We start from the raw sequence: 23,289 nt of genomic DNA on the forward strand, positions 1-23,289 counted from the left end.
TGTGATGAGAGAGATAGATATATAGATGGAAAGAGAGAGAGAGAGAGAGAGAGAGAGAGAGAGAGAGAGAGAGAGAGAGAGAGAGAGAGAGAGAGAGAGAGAGAAAGAGAGAGAGATGGATGTACCTTGCATCTCAGTGACTTCCTCATTAGCAGGTGTTTGTGGATGATGTGCAGTTTGCCTGTCTCCTCAGGCTGGAACTCTGGAACATTCAGCCTGTTGGGCAGTTTGGTAGCTGGAAGAAAAAAAAGACAGAAAAAGCAGTGCAATATCAATTACATCTACTTCAACTGGTCAAATTCTTATTTCTCATCTACTCTTATATAGACCATATCTCATCTTCCCAAGTGTCCCAAAAAAAAATTAAAACACAAACACACACACAGTTATGAAAAGACTTTCAGCTACTTCACCCCTGAGGGCATGCAATGTTTTGAAACTGTACACACTTGAATCACTACGTACTACACTCTAATAAGTATAAGACTACAACTTTGGCATATTCATAAGCCTGAAGTTTCCACTCGGTAAGTGCTGGAACAAAACAAAAAATTTTAAAAATCTTCAAATGAATTTTAAAATGTGGAGCAGAAAAAACCCATGCACGGCATAGACTTACTCTTATCAAGAGCTGCTGGCTGAGTGAAGAAATCATTAGGCAGAGGCTCAAAACTGTCCACAGTAGCACTGGGCTCCAGCTCTCCAAGCACTTTGTCACCATCCTTTTGGCTGAACAAAGAAAAAAAAAAGGGAGGAAAAATTTATTTTTAAAATTCAGAGTTGAGTTGGAAGTAAGGGCAGGCTGAAAAAATAGTTGCCATTTTAAGTTTCGCAATTCCATAACACAAAGAAAACCGAAAAAAAAAGAACAGGAATTTTTTTCATCTTCTAGGAAACAATAACAGGGGGCTCTCGTGGCATAGAGGTTAAGGTGTTGGCCTCTCATTCAAAAGTCCCGGGTAGCGATCGAAAAATTTTCTTCTCTAAAATTATCTCCTTTCACCTCCTTTCCTGCTCTCTAGCAATGTTCTGTTGTCTGCTTTCATTTCCACTTTCTGCCCCCACCCCCTTTGCCCCCTCCTCTGGGCTCCTTTCTGCAGCCTTTCTACTGCTACTCCTTGGCTCCTCCTTACTGCTGTCTTTCTGCCACATCCCTGATCTTCTGGTAGGAAAGATCTACACCTAGCCTTCTCGGACAAGGGCGAAAAATCTCGGAGGGCCCGTGTGCAAGTTGCGTACGTTAAAGATCCCTTGGTGGTCTAAAATCGATAAGAGTAGGCTTCGGCCGCCACCCGGACAAAATTCCAAATTTCCTACCAACTGAAAATATTAGGTGTGTCCCGCGCGTTCATATGACCTATGCAGTTGCGAGCGCCGTAAAACACTTTACAAAAAACAAAAAACAAAAGAAAAACAATAACAAGCACACAAAATAATTTGAAGGTCACATAATGCACAACATAATACACACACATACAGTATTTTATCACATGTCAATGCTTGTCATCCCTGTTCAAAGCCCAGAACTAATTTGTATTTGAGTCAACTGAGGAAAATAGAATAAATTCTTTCAAAGGACACAGAGTCCAGTCTGATGTAGCCAGGACTATGCCCTCCTGCTCAAACAGGACACCTTCCCAAGTAACAACCACCTTCCCTATGGTACTACAAAGGAGTCAGTTGAAAGCTCTACCACATAATTCAGACTGTACAGAGAAGATTTCAAAAGATCAAAACAAAAGTACAAGTTTATTTACAATTTGCCACTGAACAGCATTAGGGTCCTCTCAGGATTCAACAAAAATATTTTTTTACTGATAGCTGTCAAAAGGAATCAAAGTACTGACAGACGTAAGAAATAAAAAGCATCATTCTAAAACCACTCGAGAATAATAAAGAAACAGGAGATGTGGTCTAAAGAATGGCAACAGTTGCAGATGGGTGTTATGTGGGAAAAGAAGGAGAAAAACAAGTTTTATTTATGGAATGAATTCAATAACACTCACCTGAGGCTGGCCAGACTTGAAAGCCCTTTGCGCTTCATTGCAGAAGATGGAAGCCCATACTTCTCCTAAACAACAAGGTAAATGTCATAAATGTATATCATGCGAACTTTTTCAGGTCATCTGTACATTCAGCTCAGACAGTAAAGACAACTGATATAAAAACATAGAGCACATGGTATGCAGAGTACCGAGTACCTTTGTTATGACTCAGCAACTAATCCACTTGAGTCCAGTCCTTTATCCATAAAGTGTATAATGTGCAAAGCTTAGATTTTTTAAATACCATATTCAAATGATAGCAAGTCAGGCATTTGATTACAAAGCAAGTTTAACATGTGAAACTATATAAAGTTCACATTATAAGTAAAGCTAAAATTGGGATGCTTACTTTATATTAAAACTTACGTTTCCCCCCAAAATAATAACAAAATTACAACTAAGCCATACCTGTAAATAAAGATGGCTGCGTCTTTTCACATATTTCTTTCGCTCGCGTTCCGCCTTTTCAATCTGAGCCATTGCACGGTAATTATCAAGGAGGGTAGAGATCTGAAAAGGAAACTTAGGGCTATGACTATGCACACAAGATTTAAAACATATAAAATACATCATAATTATCAAACCAAGAAACTTGTTTGACAATCTGCATATTGACAGAACAACTACATTCATTCCTACCATGTTCTTCTTCATAAACAAAGTTTTGGAAGTCTGATTTTTCTCATCAAATTTATTACAACTCCAACAGGATTTTAAAAAATTCCTTTTGATCTACTCCACATATTTCATGTTCAAATTTTTGAGAAATGACATAAAAAACATGAAACCGACTATGTTACAAAAATAGAAGTTTGTCAAGCAACTCACAATTCTTGAACAATGTAAAAATTATGATTTTAGACAAGGGAATAAACGTACACCAAAGACTTTAAATAAAACCTAATTCTTACTCAAATCTATGGAAGCAAGAAAATGTCTTAACTAGATGTCTTAACTAGATGTCTTAACTAGCAGATTCGTTAGCTTGATGTACATACCCTTTTCGAATTCGGATTTTCTAGCTCTGGCCAGTTGCCTGTAGCTGAAAAAAAAAGTAAAAAGAAAAAAATATGTGCTGTGTTCTGTCCATAGATGAATCATTCCAATTACATTATTTATTATATTTCAATTGCCACCACTAATCTACACCTCTTCTCAAGTTACTTTTAATAAGCTTACCTCACTATTATCTATCGAAACTAGAATGAAATACCTCTTTTAGGAAGAGAAATGCAAGAACTAAATCATCAAAATCAATGCTACAGGTAATACAAAAACCATACACTGAATTGCACTGAACACAGCAAAAACTTAGTTTTAGTTGGTTCTTTTAGAGATATTTCTAGGCTTCCTACTCGCTGATCAGCTCTACATTAATCGTGTCTTTAATTGAAGTATCACATAGATCAAAATTTTGCAGTTTAAAATCTGACGATAGACATGCAACAAAATCAGTTAAACCATATTTGCAACCGGGAGTAAAAAAAAGCACATCAACTAGTGCTTGTTCGTGTTTGAGTTGAACCAACACAACCATTTCATTTTCACAAATGTAAAGAAGAAGAGTGGTAAGACCCAAGATAAAGATCAACTGAAGCGACTTCAATGCAAATGAAGTCATCTGTTTGATAAAAATATCTATCTTCGAACATATATCAGCAAGAAGACTACTATATGATCTAGAAAATCAAAAAACATTTCTATCATACACACGCGAGAAGTGTTGAAAGCCACATACCAACACTCTGATCAGGTAGATTGACATCACGAGTCGTCCAACGACAGAACCCACAGGCCATGTAGTACATCTTCTTTGTGATCACCTTGGTCGGATCCTCCGGGTTGGGTGTTGTGTGCGTGGTCGCACGTGTCATCAGCGTGTGTCCACACACAGGGCAGTCAAAACAGTTGGAGCATCTGAGGGAACCATACAAATTAAATTAGGGCCTATGCATGTAGACCTAGTAAAACACACTAATCTAAAGAAAAGTGTAATTCTTTTTAAAATGATTTTTAAAACCTTTCACAGTAAGCATGACTATGTGAAACAGTCTTCAACTTCTGTAGTTATACTATAAAATATGCTTTAAAACGCGACCACAATTAATCTAAAAACAGCGGTAAACCAAAAGAAAGTAGATTCCCTGATATTTTTCTTCACATTTTAAAAAATTTAAACAATCTCGCTACACTGAAGAAAATCCAGCTGTCCCCTAGATTTTGGTTTAAGGTTTAGCTGATTCCACTGAACATAACATAACATTTATCAAAACAAATCACATGAAATTTCCACTCGATCTTACAACGATTTTTAAAAATCCTGAAATATGTGAGCATTTCTAAACATCAATCCCAGATAAACCATCAAACAAATGAGTCTCATTTTAAGACCTCTATGCCTAAATATATTCAAAATGCGTACATGATTCAGTTCACATTATTGCATTCATTAGGAACAAAAGTGTGTGTATAATCACAAGTCTTACCTGTTTTTCTTCAGCTTAGCCTCACCAGTTGGCATGGTCTCCAAACAGTTGGGGCAATAAGGTGTGTCAACCTAGAAAAAGGAAATTGTCAACGCTGAATAAAAAAGATATACTTATACACAGTGTACACTACAATAAGTTCCATATTATCACTAAATTTAGATTTGATATGGTTTGTCAATACATTTGAGGACAGCCACATTTTCCTTCAAGGAAGAACAAAAGCTACCATTTTGATTGGGATCAGCTTTGCTACTGAACACTAATGGGATCCTTTTATAAGTTACTAGAGGGGTAGCCCTAAAACCTAACCCTTATTAACCCCAAATCTATTCTTTGGACGGCACGGTCCATTATTAAAGCAGTTATAAAGGTTAAGAAATTAGTTCTCAATCCTTCCCCTTACTTTCTTACTTTTGCTAAATCCAGCAAAAATAACATTCCAAACTGGAAGAATGCCACATTGTGACATGACTGTACTTATCTAAATCTTTTTCTATTTGATTTAGGCCTAATTTTGTCACAGATTCCTTCGGAGCCTGACTGAATCTGTCGAAGACCAAGCTAAATGATCAGTCTAATTCTCAAGGGTTTTCAGTTTCAGGCTGACCTGGCCCCTGGCTGACCATTCACAAATATGCCCAGGGGTTAGAACAGATTCCAGAGAGTGGTAAATAGGTAAACATCTTCCCTGGCCTATAATTTTAACTTACTTGAGCCTATTCCTGAGTATATACAGCACGCACCACTGGCCCAGCAGCCAAATCCCGTGTATTTATTAAGGAAGCACTTTATCGATCGAATAACTCCGATGTTTTTCGGTTACAAGCTGCCAGTAATAGAAAGCCAACAGGTGACCCACTTGTTTCGTTTCCTTTAAAATTTGGTAAAGTTTTGTGAGATCCTTTTTTAGCTGTAGCGGACTAAGTAAGTCACCCCTGCATTGCGATAGATCAAGATGATTTTATTACAAATTGCGTAACCCCCGGACATTGTCTTGCCATTTCAAAATGGAAGTATTAATTACAAACTAAAATTTTATTTGCAAATCAGTACTTTTTTTGCTTTTTGTCAGTCTAGCCATCATTAAGTACTGCTAGCCTTCCAGTTTCAAATTATTTATAAAATCAAATCTATTCGCACAAATTAGAAGCAGTTTTCTTTTTTCTGTGAGAGCATTTCATTCTTTGGCTTTAAAAAATAAATATGAGAGCTTTCACAGTCTTTGTGGGGTTAACGATTCAATACATTATATATGGCTAGATCTACCCCAAAACTGTCTGGCTGCCTGCAGGAAATTGCAGCAAAGATCGTGTTTGTACCAAGATGTTTCAATTGCCCTATCTCGTGTCCGTGCGAGACGTGGGTGCTCCCTTGTGCTAGTGCGTTATGGCCCGTGATACCAAAGTAAACAAACGTTCCAGCGCTCTTGAGTTGAACGTGTGCAATTTGTCTGCGGGCAGTGAGAGAGAGAGAGGGGGGGGGGGAGGGAGAGAGAGAGAGTGAGAGAGGGAGAGATGGGGGGGGGGGGGGCTAGAAAGAGGGAGAGAGAGAGAGAGAAGGGGGGGGGGAGAAAAAGAGAGGGAGGGAGAGACAGAGAAGGGGAGGGGGGAAGAAAGAACGACAGAGAGAGAGAGAGGAGTTTGTTATTATAATAAGAATTATTGTTTCTTGTCATTTTCTCTCTGTGTCGGTTTTCAGGCTGACCCAGTGCTATACAGTCATTATTGTACACATTAATATATGACCAGTTCCATCTTCTGAATCCCACATTGTTTCCTATCTCTCATCTTTGTTTCCCATGTACCGTATCCAATTTTTCATATCCCATATCCCAATTTTAACTCTTTCCTGACGTAGTTGTTTTGGGGTCTAGACGTAAATACCTAGTGACTTAATTCGGCTACACAGGTCCATCACTCAAAACGTAACATATATGCCATGTATATCAAACAAATTGAAGGAAATTGAATAAGGAATACATTCCAACATGAAACAAGGATTAATTTTGAACATAAGTATGCATTACAAGGGTTAGAAATGGCGATGGTGGTGAGAAAAATACATTTTGACAGAAAAAATTACACACACTAAACATGTGAAAGCAAATCAGCATAGATAGCTCTATCTTATCCTATACAGGCCAAGAGCAGACTCCATAAATTTTTGACTGTGCAGCTTTTTATTTGAATGCAATATTTTTGTTTGAGTTATGATATATACTGAGTCCCGTTAGATCATTTTTTTGACGCAAGACTGCAAGATCTAATTCCCTCGTTTTTCGCCAGACCGACGCTTTGACAAAGTGAAATTTGGATATTTTCATTTCCTAAACCCTCCAAGTTTTCAATAAAAATAAAATTACTTATAAATAATGGATAATGTTAAAATGAAACAAAACTGAGGCACCCCATTATAGCCGATATATTGGCGAAACGTCCGTAAGGAGTGTGGACTCGCGCCAATATATCGGCGATACATCCAGAACGAGTTTATTCTGTAAGCCCGCTTCGCTTTCCTTCATCTCATGGGGTGGAACACTTGAAGCAGGCCAAAATATTGAATAATAATAAATATATATATACATCACTGTCGCCAATGTCCAAATCAGATGTGCTGTTCAAGAACATGTTTTCAACCAAGATTTAATACTGTTTTTTCGGAATCAAGGCTTGGTCTCCATGAGATTTCTTTGAGGTGTATCCTCTTCGGAAGCGAGTTTATTTTTACTTTCCCTAATATATATATCGAAAACGCTCCCTCTCGAGAGAAGTAATGTGACTCTCTTTACACAGCACCAGTCGTCGTATTTCAAGGACCCAGATGATGGGGAAACAACTAGTAGTTGTTTGATATCACTAAGAAGAGGCAAAGACAGTTTGAATCTGCCAGACATTGTTATAAGAGATCGTAACATCAAGTCTTGCAGAAACTGTAAAGCAAGACTGCATTACAGTGTTGCCACAATATATTCACTTCTTAAGTTGGACAAAGAAATAATTTACTCTCATTGCACGTAATGTCATTATATTGTCTGGTAATTATGTAATTAATATGATGTCGACCAAGGACAACGAGCTAGACTAACTACGACACTGAGACCAATCTTAACCATCCTTGCGATATGAAATGACTTGACAGCAAACTTTATGAGTTTGATCGGTGAACATCTTGCTGCTTAAAATCATTAAATAATTTTCCTCGTTTTTGTTTGTTGATTTTCAGTTTTCTTTTCTTCCTTCAAATCCACCCTCCCAACCCCAACCCTTTATTTTTCCTTTTTGTTCTTAAATTGTTTTTGTGAGTTGATTTTTGTTATAAATCTTTCAATCTCAGCAATTCTCGTTCCATAGATTTTTAACCGGTACCATTCTGTACCTCCTCTTTCCTCCCCAAACAAAGTTGTACTGAAGTGGGGACTCCAAACAGCCGTGGCCAAGTTGTACACACACGTGCGCGCACAAACACATAGGAGGCTACACACATATAGATCTAGATTTATACACAGACACACACACACACAAACCCCAAGCAGCCGGCGATGAAACCAACCTCGCGTCGCCTAGTGACATAGCCCATCAAGCGCTATGCAGCAAAGTGAGCCCACCACAGCGTAGACAAAATAACCCCAAAGAGGAAGTGTGGAATGTCTTTTTAGAAGAGAATGATCGTCCGACTCGGTTGCCTCAAAACACAAACGTGTTTGTTTTCAGTTTCAGGCGACCGAGGCAGGTGATCGGCCAGATTCAGTCGTAATGGGCACCCCGTATTTGATTGCAGGTTCAAGTGTTGTTGGGTGAAAAAAAGCTCAGGTCCAGTGAATGGATAGAATCTAAGGCCCCCTAAGGACTGACGGCTAGACTGGCAGTCTAGCCGTACTTATTTTAAATATGATGGCTAGACTGACCATTTAAAAAAAATAGGCCTACTGAATTGTAGTGTAATAAATTATTAGTGTGCAGTACCTAAAGTATTTGTATTTGAGACGAAACCAGGTGCCTTAAGGACAGTGCTTGTATTTTAAACCTCCTGTTTTCTAATGTTAATAGGGCCTAAGATAAGTACGGCTAGCCTGGCAGTCTAGCCGTACGCAGTCTAGCCGTACTTAAGTACGGGTAGACAGCCTGGCTAGCCGTACTTAAGGACGGCTAGACTGTCAGGCTAGCCGTACTTTACATTGATGGCTGAATTGTAAATGAAATGTTTAGTTTGCAATGCCTAAAGTATTTGTATTTCAGACAAAACCAAAAGGTGCCTTACTGACTTGCATGTATTTGAACCTGAATAATTACTAGAATCTAGATCTAATGAGACCTGTGTACTTAACAGGCTTGAGTCGATAGGGCCAAGCCTAGATTTAAGTACGGCTAGACTGGCAAGTACGGCTAGACTCTCAGTCTAGCCGTACTTAACCCTAGAAGCGCTCAGCGTTTCACCGGAAGTAACCCGCCAAAAATGCCCCGCTGCCACGGACGATCAGTTGTAAACATGGGGGTTTGGCGGGGAGAAACAGCTGAGATACCATAAATGTATACCTGCTACTGAAAAATGACCATTTACGACTCAACGGATGATAAAAAGCATAAAAGCATATATATTTTCATTAAGCTGATAGAATGATGAGCCATTCAAAAATGATCAGCGATCAAATAAATACAAACAAAGCCGAGAACGGGATAGACTCAACAATTAGTACATGAGCACGGCGAAACAAGTTATAACACATAGCGTGTAGTTGCTCAGCGGGACCGCGTCACTTTATCGATCGATATCTCGGCCAAGAGACGCTCTACGAGGCCAAGATAACTTGCAAAGTCATTGGTCACTATTTATTACTTTGGCCTGTAATTGACTACGTCATTTTCCATATAAGGAACACTGGAATTTTCCATTGAAAAGGGTCAGCGTCTATGCCCTTTATATAGGGCCTGCACGCTTCCCGGTCGAAGTAAGTCAGCCCTATATATAGGGCGTGCGCGCTTCCCAGGTAGCCCGGCTCACGCCCTTTATATAGGGCCTGCGCGCTTCCAGGGTTGACCCTTTTCAATGGAAGATGATTTCAGGGAATAGTGCTGTTTTATCAGGATGTCTATTTGTGAGAGACGCATTTCTTGCCACTTGGCAATGTAAGGTTCTGGGTTGAATTCTTTGATCTCAGGACCATTGGGACATATAATTAATATAGGCATGATATCATCTTTTCAAGCATATCTCTGGAAAGCAAATGCCTTCAGTCACCGAGGATGCGCCTCTTCAAAGAAAACAGGGATTATATGAGAGCCAAATGAGACAGATTGGGAAATTTCCTTGCTTTTTTCAAGACTGAAGCCCTGACTTTCGGAGAGAAACATGAGCCACTCTTTCTTTATTTTCAGTGTTGAGCATCCTTGGTGTTGAAGCACAGTCTCATAATGAGCTATCAAGTCATCCATCTGTGTCTCATCATATTCTTTTAACTCATCAATTTGTCAGTTTCAGACACATTTGTCCTGTCAAATATCCCTGCACTCTTCAAAACTTTATCTTTTGATGTGCCTGAAAATCTTTCTTCCAAGCACGGCACCAGTTTATCCAACACATCTTTTATGTTTGTAATCATCACACTTGCACTTTCTCTCACATCTACAGTCTTCTTTTTCATCAGATCTTTTTTCAGACACTGCTGAGGTTTGGTTAATGTGAGTGTGTTTGCGCTAGCCATGACAAAATGGACCCAATGGTCAAGCTGAGCAGAGTCTGACTGAAGCTTTGATGAGATTTCAGACAAGTCAAACAGGATGTCTTCATACTCTCTCTCTCTCTCTCTCTCCCACGTGTGTATCTTAAAAATTAAAAATAATCAATAATGCCCCCCCACCCCCCATTCCGGTGTCCCATACTTCGCGGCGTTCAGACTTTGAATGAACTTTGGAGACCCCAACAACCGGTGCTCACACTCACACGATGTGGTACCTTGTGACTAAGGTTCACTGACCTGCCACGGCGGCGAACCCGACAAGACGCTTGTATAACTTTCTTTTCTTTTTTTTCCAAAAGTGACAGCACTGGACAAATATTGATTTATTTTCATGGTGGTACATTTTTTAAAAACAAAAAAACAAGGGCACAGCAAAAATTGCCACGGTTAACCCTTTGATTTTAAGGGCATTACGGCAAATTGTAAAGGCACCAAAAGGCAAATTGCCGCGGTCTATTTCAAGCCCTGTGAGTCTATCGCGTTCTCGGCTTTGTTTGTATTTATTTGATCGCTGATCATATTTGAATGGCTCATTCTATCAGCTTATAATATGCTTTTGGCTTATAATATATAGTCATAGATCTAGATCTAGATCTAGATCTATGCTTTCTATCATCCGTTGAGCTGTAAATGGTCATTTTTCAGTAGCATACATTTCGGGTATCTCAGCTGTTTCCCCCCCCCCGCCAAACCCCCATGTTTACAACTGATCGGCCGTGGCGGCGGGGCATTTTTGGCGGGTTACTTCTGGTGAAACGCTGAGCGCTTCTAGGGTTAAGTGTACGGCTAGCCACTTCGTTAATTAATGTTAAAGGACAGGAGCAAAACCCACCCCAGGAAACTGTTGTCTAGTGTCTAGTAGTGCAGTGATGTCTATAGGCCTAGAGGTCTTTGAGTAGCCTATATAGAAGAAGTAACAAAAAACAATCATTGTCAATCAACAGTCATCGACAGTGTGCTGCACAGCAGACAGACAGCAGTCTGTCAATTCGTAATTCGGTCTCGCAGAAAATGGACTAAAACTAAAAGTAAAAACTCCAAAGACTAGATCTAGAATCTATAACTAAATTACCTCATGTTGCACACAGTCAATGCATCTAGGTTTGAGGCAATGCTTGCAAAGATAAAGGCGGCATATTGGGAACTTTTTGCCGCACGAACACAGATACTTCACTAAATTGACATCCATATAAGTCGCCATATTGGATGACACATCCTTCGGGAGAAAAGTAGGAAGGGGCGAAAGGGAGACAAAGTGAGACTTGGTTTCAAAGGGAGACTATTCAGCTAAAACCAACTCTCAATCGGGAAAATCCGATTAGATCTAAAATCATACTAAAATGACAGATTGAGCTCTGGACTCTGGAGGGGGTCACTTCAAAATAAACTCTTGCTCACTTTCATCTTTTTATTGTCCATTAGAACGCTAAAATAAACAAAGCAGATCTTCGTTTGAAATGAAAACTGCCAATTCTTTACCACAAGTAGATTGCATTGAATTTAAAATACGCACTCTGCTATGAAGGAAGATTTAGGCCTAAGTAGATTGGAGAAAGGGGTTCCGTTCAATCTTTTTGGTTCCCATCCCATCCCAGTGAACGTCATTCTTGCATTGGAAACATTCATCATGGCGACCCCCACAACCTTGAATGTTGGTGAGCCCGCTGATGAAAGATCGGTTGATGCAGAAAATGTCCCTGATGCTGCACAAAGTTCCAGTAGTGGTGATCAAGAAAAGATCTACAATGAACCCCCACCTATAACAGACTTCTTTGCATTTTCATCACTCGCTGACGAAGACGAAATTCAGATGCGCCGGTATCCCTACAACAGAAACTACGACGACGATGCCAAAGGAGATTCGGATGGGGACAGTTCCATTGATAATTTCTGGCGAATGTTCCCAGAGTTCCAAATAAGGGCCAGCGATGTGTGCTTTAAGATCACACCAGCAATAGGAGCAGTATGCTATGAATATTTTTCTTTGTCTGTTATGGATCCACAATGGTTTAGCCGGTAAGTCCTGACCTGGTAGACATCTAGAATCTGCACAGCAGGCTTTTAAATTTAAACAATTTGATGTAGATCTAAAGTTTAACTTTTTTCTTGTTACTGTAATTTTCGATGATATTTTGCGACCTCAGTGCTTTCTTGTTGTCTGTCTCTTTGTTGAAATAAACAGATTCGCATAATTTCACGTTTTTGGGCTCAGTTCGCCTCTAATTTCACTGAAATTTATCTTTCATAAACAATGGGGACAGATAATTCTGAATTGGAGAAATTGAGGCAGTTTTGTCTCAGAAAACCTATCGTCTGTATCAATGGAAGTGGCACAAAGTGGTGAAGTTATGGGAATAGCTTCCAATCTATTGACCGGCGTGACGCCGGAGAATAGCCACTTGCTTTAAAAAAAAAATTAATTACAGAAAAACTAGATCTCTAGATCTATAACTATTACACTCAACAAAATGAAGTGGAATGACAAATGGTGGTGGAAATAATGATTATGCTGTAGTGGTGGCGGAAAGATCCTGAGTCATCGGTTTCCGTGTACTTAGACACTGCCATTGGGCCATGAGAGTAGTCTTATATGACTTTTAACACAATTACACAGTCCTATTAGGTAGTTCTAGTTAGTTCTAATTCTTGTTTTATGTAAAATCCCGTGGCGACAATTATTAAATTTAACCTCCTTACTCTCACTTACAATGCGAGTCTGAATTTTTTTAAAGTCCGTAGCCGTAATAGTAATAGATTACACTCATGCTCAGACAGTCTGAATAGATAAAAAATCTAATCGGACTCAAGTCCGAATAGAACTGGCCTAATAAAATTCAGTTAAGAGAGAGAGGTTGCTCCAAAGAAGAAAAACAAATGGGATTTTTGGTTTTTTTCGATTTACCACTTGATCTATATCTAGGTATACCATGTTTGGTTTTTATGCAGACTCCGGCACTCTTCAAAAGAAGTGGTCTCGGCTTAACTCCATAGAAATTGTGTGAGGTGACCTATCAGTACTATCACTGTTTTAACTGTTTACCCGGTCTGTGACAATGGACGTGAGCATGAACTTGCGACAGGAGCGTTGCTCATTCTCCGATAGGTGGTGACCCTTTTGTTTATGTTACCTTTTCTTCCTCGTCTGATATTTTTCGATTTGGTTCACCCTTTTACACTGTCTTCATCTTTTGATACACTCTGTAGAATTTAACACATCACAGCAGTTGCGAGGCTTCATCTCTCTGTGTTCTGTGTTAACAAAAATGTTTCACCACACATTCAGATAAATCCATGCTCTGTTAATGGGGACATCAATGTAGAAAAGTAACCAATGTCCTGAGCCTGCAACCATCCCCAGTTGGAAACTCAGAAGGGAATGATTCTGATTAAAATAAAAACAATAACAACCCCCTTTCCCTAAACACCCCCCCCCCCCCCAAAACAAAAACAAAGAGACTAAAAAAATCCAGCAACAACAACAACAAAAACATTCCAACACCCCCCCCCCCAACCCCCTTTCCAAAAAACGAAACAAACCATTATATTTATTAATTAGCCTAACAGCAGTTCTCATCCTGTAGCGACATCCGGTTATGACCTCAGAAGGGAATAGTTTGTTTACTTCATTTTCATCAGTCCTGCCTAAGACGGCCACTTTTTTCCTTGACAATCGGTGGCTGCCTTACACAAGTGCGACTGCATTTTTATGATAAGTATCTCATCACTCGCGTAAAAACTGATGATGCGAAACTCAAAATCTGACCATATACAGTGGAGTCCACTTATAACGAGTCCAGAAATAATGAAAGGTCTGTTATAAAGACACTATTCTAAAGCCCCGTTTTTTTTCCCTAAATCTTTGTAAATAAAATACTGCTATAGCGCAATCAGACAAATACGTGAGTGGGTTATAGCAGAATAGTGCTGCTGCTGTGCACAGCGCTTAGGCCATTTATACCATACGTAAAACCTCGCCAGTTGAGATACTTGTTGGTGATCTAGCGAAACAAAGAATGGGGGAGCCCACGTGTGCCAACTATGAAGGCTGGAGCGAATGAGTGGGGAGGGTGTTTCATGCGCAGTGCGCGGCAGACAAGCAGTTGTGAAGCAGAACGCATTGCATGATAGGCCAACCTAGTCTAGATTATCTAGGCCTAACATGCCTTTCATTTCTCCAATGGGGGAATAGAGAGGCCATAGTGCTGTTATGGACGGAGCAAATGTATGACGTGCGCAAGCAGACAGAACACACCACAGGGTGTGGTGGGGTGGGGACAACACAACGGACGAGTTAGCCCACAGAACTTTCTTTCTGATCGCCAACGCCGAATTTAAACATTGTTAGCTCTAGAGAAAGAAACCTGATTCGATTTTTGATCAAGTAAGGTCAAGAGGTCATGTTGGGCAAAATCATCATCAGGGGCGATAACAAAAAGAAATACAGTGGAAACCTGATATAACAGGGGTAGTGGGAGTAGAGAAAAAGTCCTGTTATATCCGATCCCTGTTAAATCCGAAATGCAAGGAAAGAGAGCATTTGTGGACAAATCTAGCTGTACTTATTCATGGGTATTTCCCTTGCCACAAGTACCCACGAACAGGGGTTTTGGTACCAACTTTTTCCTTGCGTCCTTAAACCACATCAGAAGAGCTTGGTCCACAGCATCTACATCTGGTAGTCTCATCTTCTTTCGATCCAGAGCAAACTTTTCATTGGAGTGCTGCCACTATCTTCTCTCTATCCTTGATAATGGTGGGAATCGACCCTTGTGGAATGTCGAACTGACAACAAGTCTCTGCCAGTGGAGCTTGCTTTTTGTCAACGGTCTGAATTATTTCATATTTTTTGTCAATTGAAAGGCATTTTCTCTTGTGCTTGACATCGTTGGTGACCATAATGAAAGAAGTAGGCTTAGATCTAATCCGACCGGTCGTCCTCTCTCTTTCTCTCTCTCCCTCTCTCTCTCTCTCTCTCTCTCTCTCTCTCTCTCTCTCTCTCTCTCTCTCACACACACACTTTTTACACATTGTTAACGAGCTTTTGTCCCTACTATAACCTGCTGGGCTCCGATGAGGTCCTGTTATTGCCGAGATAACTTTTTTGTAATAGAGACAAAGAGTAGGAAAAAAAACGGGGATTTTAAACATCCCTGTTATTACCGGATGCCTGTTATTACCGGATGCCTGTTATTACAGGGCCTGTTATATACCGGGTATGGTTTACACTGCAAACAGAACAACGTACTCATAGATTAGGCCTACTTTATTATTAATTTCCTTTGAATATATTACTGGATCCCTTATAACGAGAATCCTGCTATAACGAATATTTCGTACCAGTCCCCTCCCTCTCGTTATAACAGGATTCCACTGTATAAATGCAAAAAATTCTATTCAGGCGTTGCATACTTGCAACTGGGGATAAAAAAGCACTTCAACTACTACTCAACACCCAAGAAAAAGATCTACTGAAACGAAGATCAACTTAAGCGAGTTCAACACAAGTGGAGTCGACTGTATATTTTGGTGGTTTTGTACACAGAAAACACAAACACCTGGAATAACTGATAGTTCGTTTGCTATTTCCCAACTAAACCACCATATATACATTTTCTTTGTATGGGCAACATTTACACTGTTTTCTCAAACATCTGTACCGGGTACAGATATTTGTCAAACGGATTGTCTCGAAAAAACTGATCAAATTTTTCCTCTCAATGTTTTCAAATTCCAAATCGTCGTGCGCGCACGATGGAAAACAACACATCCATTGTCATTGAAAGTGTCAGGCTACCAGATCCTACCAGGCTTGCCACTGCACAACCTGATACTACACAGTGCACTGATGGAATTAAGAAGATACATTGATATCGCACATTACCTTGTGGCGCTGCACTGGGCTGTATTATGTGTGAATAATGTTTGTGTGCATAGTGTGTGTGTGTGTACATGTGTGTGCACGCGCACATGTGTGTGTGTGTGTGTTTGTTCGTTTGGACATGAAAATATGGATCGGGAAATGATTACACAGATTACATTATATTTATAATGCCATTTTGCCCTCGGCTCTGTTGTCCGTCATAAGATGGAGAGATTGGGGGCATGCATGCTATGACCAGTGTTGGTTACATCATCATGATTAGGTTGCTTTCAGTTTGATGTGAAGTGAGGGGAAAAAATTGTTTTGCGTTATAACAACAAGGGTGGACAAGCAGGTCAAATGATATATATATGGAATTTGTCATCTGGGACTGCATGCCCCTACATTGTCAGTTAATCGACACTGAAGCTGAGGCACAGATCATGTGAATAGTTATTTTAATTTGGGAACTATGACTGAGAATCGAAAGATATTAACTTGGCGTGTTAATAAAGCTTTTATTTTAATTTAAAGGCTCAGGACTTGAAGCAATTGTTTCTGAATTTTTTAGCACCATGTCAGTGCAAAATACGGTATTAACTTCAATTATGGCAAACTCAAACCAAATGACACCATCCCAACAAGTGCTAATCTATTTTCAGCTACGTTCGTTATCTAATTAAGGATGAACGGTTTGTTGCTATGGCAGGTTGTGGATTGGCAGTGTGTAGTTTGTAAATTAGAGAATTATATGTTATGAGGTAGCTATGATGTTATGTCAGAAGTTTTGAAAATACGTGTCATTAATTTTTCGTAATGTTTTTTATCCCTAGAGCATTTGGAAACTCTGAGAGTATGGTCAAGAACATAGTGTGGTTCCATGCACACATGGGGGCTGGCCTGTACCTCTATTCAAGACGACACATCAGAAAGGTCCACCCTGTGTCCAGAGGCATTTTTTACAGCATGTTCGGATCCATTCTCTTTAACTTTGGCTCCCTGCTGCTGTGGGGTTGGGGGCGTTCTATCCTGCCGCAGTCCCCAGCCCTCCGCTCCGTTTGTGGCCTCCTGTCGGGGGGCGCTCTCCTCTATGCAGCACAGGACTACCTACAGCATGTGGACAGTTCCTGCTCAGAACTGGACTGAGTGAGCAAGGGGAGCGAGTTATTTGTCAAAAGAAAGCGTTCTGTGTGAGGTGCAGTTTAATGCTGTATAAAGTGAAATGATAGGGTCTTATGAGTGACTTTTGTAATAGAAGTAATATTATTTATTATGGCCTCAGCATGATCAAACCGTAGGTTGTACTTAATTAATAGTCAGGTAGGTATTTTTTCACCTGGTGAAGTATCAGAATAATTTACAAATCTGTTCTTGTTTTTTTCATAAAGTAGCTCATAAATTGTGTAACAAATTGTGTAGTTCATGGTTTACTTGTGTACAATGTGATCATCACATCCAATAAATTTTTCAGTTTCAGAATTGTCTTTCTCTCAATCTTGATAGAGAAATATTTTTCACAACAGACCTGGGTGCAATACAGTGTCTCAATTACGATTCAGTGCCTGGGGTTTTTACTTATTGTCATGGTGTAGCCAATATGGCCTAACTCATTTTTTTGCTCTTGTTTGAGATTGAGAAAAAACCAATTTGTTATTTTATAATATATGCAGTGGAGTCAGGTTAACCTGAACATGATTACTCTGAAAACGTCGGTAAACCACAAGAAAATTAAATCCCTGATTTTTTTTTTCTATTTGAGCAACCCCTCTAAAGCGAAAACCCAGCCAAACTGAAGAAATCAAGCCCTCTGACAGATTTTTTTTCAATTGGACTCAACTGTACTTTTTACTTTTGAAATTGATATGTCTAAATATAGGATAACGAACCACCTTTTTGAAAAATTTTAATACTAAATGATGCACCGTGACTAGGGGAGTAACAAAATGGTTTCATTCCTTTATGACCCAATCTGACTTAAGCCGTGGTGGCAGCACCATAACATTATGTTGACGACGATGTTTTTGTACCTCTGCCAACTGTCCTTGCCTATTTAAATAAGCTGTAGGAAATGAAAATAACCTGCGTTTTCCTCAGTCCTGTCCCCATCGTTTTATGCAAAAAAAATTCTGAAATTATGCAAGCTGAGCCCAAAAATGTGTAATAATGCGGTTCTGTTAATTTTAATAAAGAATGATAAAGGAAAATAATCAGAAATTGTGCAAAAAATAATCAAATTTTTCTAAATTATGCGGGGACAGTCAGTCAGTGGTTCATTGTTTCAGGACATTTCAAATTTAGCTGTGTTGTTGAAAAGGAAGGGGTTCTTAAATTTTTCCCTTTGTTGAATCTAAGATGTCATTGATTCTTACGTAATTCAATACAAGGTTCCCTGTACTATGTCTTATATTTAGGAACTGCCATGTCCATCCATTTAAGGCACTATGGAATGCCATTCTGATTTTTCTCTGTGTCTCTTTCTTCTCTGGTCAGCACCTGTCAGGATTCCTTAATTCACTGTGTGCAAGACTTGTCAGCATTGAAACCTAAACTTGTCCTCATGCTGTGATTTCAGCTAAACTGACACAGATTACTATCTATTACTATAGGCTATTCAAAATGAACCGTGTTATAGTGTATTTTTAAATTAAGATGTATATATACTATACATGTACCTTCTTTTCCTTTTTTTTTTTTTTTGCAGTTACTTATTGTTAATGGTTTTTAAAGGATCCGCTTCCTAATTGTGGAATTTATGCATCTTATTTGCATAACAATGAAAATCTGAGAAATAGTTATAAAGTGAAAATTTTTAACAATTGAAAGAAAAACCCGCTCTCCATTGGCCAAAATGGAAAAGGAGCTGTTTTGTACATAAGATGGAAGGTCACTTCTTTGAGTGGCAAAGTCATTCTGTTACTCTTGTGAGTACTATCTGAGGATTCATTTGTTTAAACTTGTCTTGTACTGTTGCCTATTTTTACATCCGATGGTTAAAAAGTAAGTGAGAAGTGGGATCAGTATAGTTTGAGGACATTGAAATACAGAGAAAAGTTGTCATTCAAAAAGCAAGTTTGATATTATAAATTCCAGCCTTTTACCCCTTGGATTCATTATTCTCATGCTTTAAAAGTTTTTAATTTTTGCATGTCTGTTACTGCTCATCATGTGTGTATATGTATGAATATTGTTTTATTTCTACACATTGAGATTATTCACAATATTTTGTCTATCTTATTGATCTGCTGAAAGCTGCTTTTTATCAAGCTTTTCCCCAGAAATAAGTTCTCTAGTTTTTCTAGTGAAAGTTATAAGTAGGTACCCAGCCTTTTCCTCCAGACAATGCCCCCACTTTGTTCAGGATTCTTGCCTCTACCTTTGGGCTTGAACAGTGCTGACATACAACCAAGTAATACATCCAATATAATTTTATCTTACGACATAGTTGTTATGAGGTGGAATCTCTTTTTATAAATGTCCAGTTTTGTAATCAAAGCCATTAAGTGTTCTGCAGTTTTCCATATTTTTATCATATCTTTTAGGTGTATCAAAAACTATGTGTATTTTTGTGCTAGTCAGTGTTCTATTTTCTTTCTTCTTTGTACTTTAAGCTCTTGGAAACTGTCAGCACTTTTAACTGTCTCAGTGCACTGTCAGATTTTTTATTTCCCTGATCAACCTTCTTAGAAACTTTTTGGGGCATTTTCTAGTATTACTTTATTACCTTGAACTTACATGGGCCTACTGTAGCACAGTTGCCTATTTGTTGTTGTTGTTACATTTATTTACAATTGCAATACAGTCGAAAGAATGTATGGTCTGTAGTCAAATCACATGGTAAGGTCTCTCCCAATTAAGCATCTTTTTTTCTTGTCATGTAGCAAAAGAAAAGCTTTAAGATATAATCAGAATCAACACGGAGTGATTTAATAGGCCAGGACACATTGCTCTCTCAGTTCAGTGCACAGTCACAGGAGTGAAGTTCTGTTTCAGACATGTACTGTATATTTGGTTGCATGTATCATATTAGAAGGGAGATGCAGACGACACAAAATCTGGACTCATCCTCTGAAAGCTGTTAGTGTTAGTATTAGTGGCTCCTTTTACTACACCGATTAAGAATTCTGTTCTGATAGGTCATTTGATGATATTACATGGAATCCAGGTCTTTAATAATCACCCACTGAAGCTTTATTGGCTATTGATTTTAAAGAGGCCTTAGCCTTTAGTTATGATCTTTATTATAATAGCCATCCACTGTTATATATATATGCGTATTTTCGTCATCATGTTTTTACTTTTCAGTTTGCAAAACTCTGTGTGTTCATTTCTTTGTGCAGGTCAAATGATTTACGCGTTGACTTGAACAGTGTTTTTATTAAACTACTTATGATTATTTCTTTAGCTGTCTTGTTGTGTCTGTTAGTATTTTCTCTATGCTGGGTAGACAGCTGTTTGTTTCTTTGTAGTGAACAATCAGTAAGCTGTGTTGATGATCTAAGAGTACATTGCTGCCAACCAGTACATAAAAAACGTACGTTTTTGCTGCGGAAAATACGCATTGTCTTTTTTGTAGTATTGCTCCACAAGGAGATACTGATACAGATGCTGACGAAAAATGATGAACTTTCAAGACTGGATTTGCAAATGTTAATGAGAACGAAGCCCATAAGTCTTTTGGAGATATTCTTACTGAACATTTCGGACTTTATCGTTGCAGTTCAACATTGAATAGCTTGACTTTATTGAATGCAGAAAAGTGTGTGTGGTGTGAAAAGTTTGGAAAGTGGCAGCACTTGTCCAGTGCCCACCATCTTAACCTGCTGCGTGGGTAGAGTCTGTAATTTGGTTTTGAAAAGTTACCAGATTTGTCAATATAATATAATACAGTAGAACATGGTTATAGTTATAGCGGGACTTTTAGTTCCAGAAAAACCATCCCACTGTAGGCAAGTTCCCGCTAAGGAATGCAAAGGGGAATTACCGAAAATTCACTTGCTACATGGTTTCCTCTTCTTTTACTGTCTTTTTGGCCCTGCGTAAACCAGACTTAAGGCTATGGCACATCACTTTTGGAGTGGCTCATGTAAAGCATTTCTCCGCACCATCTCTCTCTGCCACCTGCCCCATCTCACTCATCACTGAACTGACCAATTACAACTCCGACCCTCTGACTGCCTGTTTCGACCCCGCCTACAGCCCCACCCCACCCCCCTTCCCCCCAGCTAGTTGAGCTAGAGCTCGCTCGATCTCTCCCGCTGTACCCAAGTTCAGGCCTTTCCTTGCCCCGTTAAACCTGAGCACAGGTAGATGTAAATTGGGTTGACATAGACAAAAAAAAGGAGATTCCGGTTGTAGCGGGTGCCGCTATAGTCATGTTCTTCTGTATACTGTATAGGTAATATTTTAAGTAATATAAGTTGTTGGACAGAGCCTTTCATAGAGTCTCTTTAAAAAAACTTGCCATCTGCCTAAGGCCCCCTGCGCACTCCCAGATAAATTCCACTCCTCACTCGGCTGCGACTTGTGAGTATCAAACAAGGCAATTTTTGCCCGTTTTTCTCTCTTCACCATCAAGTGAGATTTTGCAGCGGTGCAACAAGTGTAGATTTTACTAGTGCTATTGTGCATGAGGCCTTTGGGCTCAACTCGTTGTGGTTGATTCTCATAAATCATAATCTTGAAATCAAGGCAGGGTTTTTTTATAATATGGAAATTTTCAAAACCTAATGGTATTTGTTCAGTCTTCTTGCAAGTTACGGCAGACACTTGTTTTAATCAAAAGATCTTCACAAATGAAGTCTATCTTGAAAGGGATGCTAGACATAACCACCCAAAATTCTCCCCAAAAGTACCTGGGGAAACACCCCCCCCCCCCCCTCCAAGACTTTTTAAAATCAGAAATAATGGAGGTTACTACCGGGTTAGGAATTTATTCCAGTTCAAGTGAAATACTGCATATGTGTGCCTCTGCTCTCCCAATTTAGAGAGTTGATAGAGGCCACTCTCATGAATAATTTAAATTAAAGGCCTATCTTTTTAAAAATGAAATGCAAGTGTTTAACTTATCGATTGAAAAGACACAGTACAAAAGGCAGTCAGGCTTAACTTAATGATAAAATTAAATGGAAATATTAATTAAATATCAAAAAGACTTGTGCAATTAGATGTGGTAGTGAATTCAGTTTTCATTTTTTCAAAGTAAACAAAACTTTTACTGACTACTGTTGAGAACAGCAATTATTTTAAACAAAAGAGTCAGGGGAATAAGTGCAGCTCTTAGCCGTCTTTTGGTACAAAATCTAAAAGAGACATACGTCACTCAATATAAAATTGGTAATTAAATCAAAACAAATTTATCTTTTTTCATAGTTCTTCATATAATGAATGAACTCCCAAGTAAAAGAGATCTGTAATGTGATGTCGAAGTCGTCACAAAGGAATGTGCCCAATCCTCTGCCAGCAGCTCACCAGCACAGTCGTTCCGACCACGAGTCCCTTGCCGGAGATAAGGAGTGAAATGACTTACAGTCCTAGTGTCTCGTAATGCATAAAACTTAAACAACAGCAATAAAACAGCAGAGTAATCTAATACAGTGGAACTCGGATTCAACGAGCTCGGATTCAACGAGAACTTGGATTCAACGAAATGAGATAGATTCCCCGTTTTTTTTCTTCTTTAAAATCAATAAAAATAGCCCGGATTCAACGAGCACTTAAATTAGCGAGCTCGGATTCAACGAGGTCGCTTCCAGGGTGAACAGCCCCTGCAGACGTGGCTTCGCTAATTTTTCTCCCAGAATGAACTTTATCTATTCCCAGATTCCCGGAAACCATCCCACCTGCATCGTGAACCATTATTCACTTAGCCGATTGCAAACGACCAATCAGCGGCCTTTTTTCATACCAACACATGCGTTGTTGGCACGTGCACGTGTCTACTCTGGCGTGTGTCGGGGTTGGATGGGCGGCCTGCATGCGTGGCGGGGAAGGGGGGGGGGGGCAATAGCGGTCCCGGCGTTGAACGTTGCAGATACAAACGCGTCAGTCTTTTTTCCCCCTCGGCAACTGATCATTATTACATTGATAAGCTAGTCTTGACGTAGATCTACGTAATGAATTGTGCGCTGGTCTATGGAATAAAAAGTTGTCGTATGCTAGGCT

At 39.3% G+C, this 23,289-nt stretch overlaps 2 protein-coding genes across 2 annotated transcripts in view; one reads left to right on the top strand and one right to left on the bottom strand.

Annotated features, from left to right (window-relative positions):
- Positions 1 to 11,514, bottom strand: part of LOC101863327 (dynactin subunit 4) — a 23,782-nt gene extending 12,268 nt beyond the window's left edge. The window contains exons 1-8 of the mRNA XM_005092505.3: positions 11,341 to 11,514; positions 4,532 to 4,602; positions 3,784 to 3,962; positions 3,044 to 3,087; positions 2,454 to 2,555; positions 2,007 to 2,071; positions 620 to 729; positions 126 to 235 (exon numbers count right to left, since the gene is read on the bottom strand). Coding sequence (XP_005092562.1) covers positions 126 to 235; positions 620 to 729; positions 2,007 to 2,071; positions 2,454 to 2,555; positions 3,044 to 3,087; positions 3,784 to 3,962; positions 4,532 to 4,602; positions 11,341 to 11,469 — 810 coding nt within the window. The 5' untranslated portion in view covers positions 11,470 to 11,514. The remainder of the gene's footprint in view (positions 1 to 125; positions 236 to 619; positions 730 to 2,006; positions 2,072 to 2,453; positions 2,556 to 3,043; positions 3,088 to 3,783; positions 3,963 to 4,531; positions 4,603 to 11,340) is intronic.
- Positions 11,515 to 11,845: 331 nt separating this feature from the next.
- Positions 11,846 to 20,528, top strand: LOC101863569. Its single transcript, XM_005092506.3, has 2 exons — positions 11,846 to 12,284; positions 16,962 to 20,528. Exons 1-2 carry the CDS (start codon positions 11,896 to 11,898, stop codon positions 17,272 to 17,274), a joined length of 702 nt encoding a protein of 233 aa, XP_005092563.3. The 5' UTR covers positions 11,846 to 11,895; the 3' UTR covers positions 17,275 to 20,528.
- The last annotated feature ends 2,761 nt before the right edge of the window (positions 20,529 to 23,289 follow it).

Source organism: Aplysia californica, unplaced genomic scaffold (genome assembly GCF_000002075.1).
Source record: "Aplysia californica isolate F4 #8 unplaced genomic scaffold, AplCal3.0 scaffold00047, whole genome shotgun sequence".
NCBI lineage: Eukaryota > Metazoa > Mollusca > Gastropoda > Aplysiida > Aplysiidae > Aplysia > Aplysia californica.

Excerpts from the sequence above, each read along its gene's own strand:
- LOC101863569 (XM_005092506.3), top strand. The coding sequence starts at position 11,896 with ATGGCGACCCCCACAACCTTGAATGTTGGTGAGCCCGCTGATGAAAGA. Across the intron at positions 12,285-16,961 it reads GATCCACAATGGTTTAGCCG|AGCATTTGGAAACTCTGAGA; the intron begins GTAAGTCCTGAC and ends TTTTATCCCTAG.